This window comes from Prosopis cineraria, unplaced genomic scaffold (assembly GCF_029017545.1).
Source record: "Prosopis cineraria cultivar Desert tree isolate PC_DT_omini unplaced genomic scaffold, ASM2901754v1 PC10, whole genome shotgun sequence".
Taxonomy (NCBI): Eukaryota; Viridiplantae; Streptophyta; class Magnoliopsida; order Fabales; family Fabaceae; genus Prosopis; species Prosopis cineraria.
The window spans coordinates 36,067,408-36,072,240 of record NW_026555341.1 but is presented as its reverse complement, the minus strand read 5'-3'; the positions used below and the strand labels follow the sequence as shown (position 1 = coordinate 36,072,240).

Here is a 4,833-nt window from a genome sequence, read left to right as displayed (position 1 = left end):
TTCAATTGGGTAAGAATCGAATTCTCTCCCCTCTGCCTTTTATAAAATAGACTTGTCATAATAACTGAAATCGTACATGAAATCATGATGGAGAGTGCCATACAATATGAGTGTAGCAATATTATTGACAAGTAAAGGACCTTAGGTTTAATGAAGATAAAAAAATCATGCTCATGTATATTAATATACCCTTTCATGCTAAAAACACATTTAAAGACCTTGCTTAATAATTACACTAATTCTTTATTTGAAATGAGATTATGCCTAAAATCAAATTAAGCTTAGTTATAATAGTAAGCAAAAATTATTATTTGTAATCTCTTTATCCTTCTTTTTCACACACTCTTTTTTATAAAAAAATGACAATTACATTGATTTTCATTTGAGAACTAAAAATGTGTGGGACAGGTATTTAAACATGAAAAATAAATCTAAATCGAACGTGTGCCTTTCAAATTCAGAAGCAAGAAAGCAAGGCAAATCATACGCATAACATCCTGTTCACTCAATAATAAACCAGCGATCATTAAGAAAAAGAAGAAAGATGACTATACCGAATGATGTATTCCCCTCCTCTCTTCGTTTCTTCTTTCTCTCAGCCTTTGCTTTCTTTTCTGTGTTTTTCCGTCACCTCTGCTTTCTTGTTCAGTTTTGAGTTCTCTCCTTCACGTTTCGGTCTTGTTTTTTTTTCTGCCAGAACAGCTCCTTCTCCCTCAGCCTCTATTTCACATCTTTCGGTCTCTCTCTTTCTCCATTTTCACGTTCTTATTTCTCCTTCTCGGTCACTCTTCTCTTCTCTTCTCCTTCAATTTTTCGTGCTCTGTTTTCTATTTCTTCTGTCTGTCTGTTTCTCTCTTTTTTTCAGTCCAAAAAACTGTCCCCCCTCTATTTTTTCATTCGGTCTTATATAGGGGATGGAAGAGGTGAATCATTGCTCTCCTGCTCCGCTTTTCCTTTCTGCTGCGTTTTCTGTGTGCGCCGAAGTTTCTGCTCTGTTTTTTCTGTGCCATCTATTTTTCTGTGTTCCTATCTCTAGTTCTTCTTTTCCTGTGCTGTTCCATCTCCTTTCTTTGCTATGCCGTCTCTTGCGTGCGTGTGTGCGTCCTTGGTTCTGTTTCTTTTCTCCTGCTAGCCGAAAGCGTACGTGTTCCGATTGCTTGTTGTTCTTTTGCTCTGTTTTGCTTCTTCTGCGCCCAGCCGAAAGCGTACATGCATGTGTATTCTCCTTTTTGTGCTGCATGTGTATGATCTGCATGTCTTTTATTTCCCTTTCATGTGTGCTTGTTTCTATTTCTGTGTCTCTGTGCCTGCATTTGGTCTATCATCTTTGCTGTTTCTGCATTTCTGTTTCTGTCACAAAGCTGAAAGAGCTATGTGTGTGTGTACGGCAGTCTATTTCTTTTCTCATTTCCTCTCTCCAGCCTATCAACATGTACGTCCTGCTATCCCTTCTTCTTTTATTTTTTTTAACTTCAAGAATTAGATTAAAAGGAAGAAGAAAGAAAAGAGAAAAAAGAAATTAATTTTAAGTTAAACCAGAATATTTCTCTCTCTTTTTTTAAAAAAAAAACAGATTAAAGAGAGAAAGAAAAAGGTAACAAAAATTAACTCTCAAAAGTTGATTCTCGAATATTTTTGAATGATTGGGATAATTTGGGAGAGATTTTCTTTTTTTTCAAGATTTAACCTTTCTTTTTTTTTATTTTGTTAAATTATCATTATTATTATTTTTTGAAAATATAATCTTAAAAAGGGATTAAATTTCATTTTTGTATTATTATTTTTTTATATTTTTTTGATTTTATTATTAAATTTAAAAAAAATGTCCGAACAAAATACGATGTTCACAGTAGCCTTGTGTTTCTTAACCCAATAATGAAGCCTTTATCTGTCTTGTGTCTCTCCCTTTTGGCCAATATGTCTTCCCCTGTTTCTTCTCTTTGTTTTGATCTTTCCTACTTGTAAAGCTATCTCTTCATTGGGAAACGAGACTGACAACTTGTCCTTGCTCAAATTCAAGGAATCAATATATGACTATCTACACCATGTCTTGGACTCTTGGAATACTTCTAATCACTTCTGCAACTGGTACGGAGTCACTTGTGACCACAACCATCATAGAGTTACAGAGCTGTGGTTAAATGGATATGGCTTGCGTGGATCTATAACTCCACATATCGGTAATCTCTCCTTCGTAAGAGTCATTGTTCTTAACGACAATATGTTGTACAGAGAAATCCCACAAGAATTTGGTCATTTGTTTCGGCTGCAAACACTTTTCATTGGCAACAATACACTCGGTGGGACATTTGCTATCAACATCACAAGTTGCTCTGAACTCAGTAACTTATCATTTGGTGGACATAATCTTAGTGACAGGATACCGATGGAGATCGGCTATCTCCATAAGCTTGAAAGGTTACATCTAGTTAAAAACAACTTTAGTGGGCAAATCCCAATGTCTATGTGGAATCTTTCTTCCCGTACTCTTCTTCCAATTGGGGAAAATAACTTGAAGGAGAGTATGCCTGAAGAAATAGGCTTTCTACAAAAATTAAGAATTTTTTATATAAGCAGGAACAAGCTTTCTGGTGCAATTCCTTTTTGTCCATACAATTTTTCATCTCTTATTGTACTTGATGTTGAAGGTAATCAAATTAATGGTTCTCTCCCAGCCAACATGTTCATCAACCTCCCTAATCTCCAAGCGTTTTATATTACGTTAAATAAATTCTTAGGTCCTATCCCAACATCCATTGTAAATGCGACAACACTTGTGAAAATCTCTATAGGAGGAAATAACTTTGTAAGGAAAATTCCAAATCTTGGAAATTTGCACAACCTTTCAATTCTGGAGCTTGATAACAATAGTTTAGGAAGCAATTCATCTAAAGACTAAGAGTTTCTAAATTCATTGAGCAACTGTAGTAAGTTGAATTCGCTAGCATTGGTGTAAAATAGTTTTGGGGGCTAGTCACCAAATACCACAGGAATTTTGTCCACTTCAACTCAGAATGCCCGTGCTCACATAGAATCAAATATTTAAAAAATCCCTGTGGCTTTAGGAAATCTCATTAACTTGACGGTGCAAGTAATGGAGGCGAATTATTTCACTGGCGTCATCCCAATTACGTTCGGGAAGTTTCAAAAGATGCAATACTTTTCTATGTTTGAGAATGAATTTTTTGGAGAAATAACACAATAGGCAATCTCACTCGGCTATTTCACCTAGATTTGTCACATAATGAGTTAGAAGGCCAAGTTCCTCCACGTACTGGGAATTGTGAAAGCTTACAATTCCTTGGTTTGTCACAAAACAATTTTAGTAGAGCTATACCAGTCTAGATAATGAGTCTTTCATCTTTATCAATTTTACTAAACTTGTCATACAATTCTTTCAGTTGTGATCTCCCCAAGGAGGTAGGAAGGTTAAAAAATGTTGATCAATTGGTTGTCTCACACAATCGTCTGTCTGGAAATATTCCTTAATCCATCGAAGATTGCTAAAGCCTGGAGTATCTCTTGTTGCAAGGGAATTTCTTTCAAGAAACAATCCCCTTATCTTTGGCTTCATTAAAAGGTCTAAGATATCTAGGCTTGTCACAAAATAACTTGTCTGGATCAATTCCAAAAGGCATGCAAGATATCACTTCTTGGACGTACCTAAATGTTTCCTTCAACATGCTTGAAGGGGAGGTACCAAGCAAAGGTGTCTTTAGCAATGCGAGTGCAGTATCACTGATGGGGAATAAGAAGTTTCGTGGAGGCATTTCAATGGCAGGACTCCTAACTTGCCCTCTCAAATCTGTGGGAGAAAGAAAACATCCTAATTGCAAGATGATAGTATTAGTATGTAGTGTGACTGCATTTCTTCTTCTATTATCTATTGTTGCTATTTATCATCTGAGGAACAGAAGCAAGAAATCTTTAGATTCACCATCAATTGACATGCTTTCAAAATTATCATATCAAAAGTTACACAATGCTACTGATGGGTTCTCTATTTGATAGAATATAGGAGTGATGGCTTTGTATATAAAAGCCGATTGGAATCTGAAGAAGTTGCTATAAAGATAATCAACCTTCAAATCAGGTGAGCCCAGAAGAGCTTTGTAGTTGAATATAGTGTGTGTTTAGTTTTCAGTTTGCCAAAAGTTCATTGAATGAAAGTTCATTTGGTAGAAGTCAATTTAGTGAAGTCAGTTATTATAATGAAATTTGTATTTGAATACATTTTTTTAAAAGTCAATTTGATATACTAAAAGTTATTTGATTTTTCATAGTGAAATATGCTTTTAAATGTATAATTACTAAAAAAAATATTGATTTATGATGATTTGTAATTTTTATTATGTAAATATAACATATTTGAAATATTTAAAAAATGTGATAAAGATTTTAAATAATATAAATTTTGATCCATAATGCTAAAAATTTGATCTCTGGTTATTTATATTTTTTTAATTTGTAATTTTAGAAAATGTGATAAAAATTTTTAATTTTTATTATACATTAATGCTAAAAACTAACATAATTAATTATTCAATTTATAATGTTAAAAACTTGATACCTAATTATTATTATTGAAATAATAATTATATTTTTAATGAATTAACTATTTTTCAAAGAAAAGAATAAGAAATTTAATTTGAGGCAATACGGTCAAATAATATCTTACTATTCAAATTTACTTTCAAAAAATCAAATAGTTATATTTCAAAAATTTACTTTCAGTTATTATTTGAATGTACTTTCAGGATGTGCTTTCTTACAAAATATTTTATCCAAACAACTTTCAGTTTTTTGAAAGTAAAATTTTGCTTTCTAAATTTA

At 33.0% G+C, this 4,833-nt stretch overlaps 1 protein-coding gene across 1 annotated transcript; it reads left to right on the top strand.

Moving 5' to 3' along the window:
- The first annotated feature begins 914 nt into the window (after positions 1–914).
- Positions 915–4,008, top strand: LOC129322602 (LRR receptor-like serine/threonine-protein kinase EFR). Its single transcript, XM_054968897.1, has 3 exons — positions 915–1,140; positions 1,968–2,648; positions 3,533–4,008. Exons 1-3 carry the CDS (start codon positions 915–917, stop codon positions 4,006–4,008), a joined length of 1,383 nt encoding a protein of 460 aa, XP_054824872.1.
- Positions 4,009–4,833: the final 825 nt, after the last annotated feature.

Excerpts from the sequence above, each read along its gene's own strand:
- LOC129322602 (XM_054968897.1), top strand. The coding sequence starts at position 915 with ATGGAAGAGGTGAATCATTGCTCTCCTGCTCCGCTTTTCCTTTCTGCT. Across the intron at positions 1,141-1,967 it reads TTCTCCTGCTAGCCGAAAGC|CTATCTCTTCATTGGGAAAC; the intron begins GTACGTGTTCCG and ends CTACTTGTAAAG. Across the intron at positions 2,649-3,532 it reads TATTGTACTTGATGTTGAAG|GGAATTTCTTTCAAGAAACA; the intron begins GTAATCAAATTA and ends TCTTGTTGCAAG.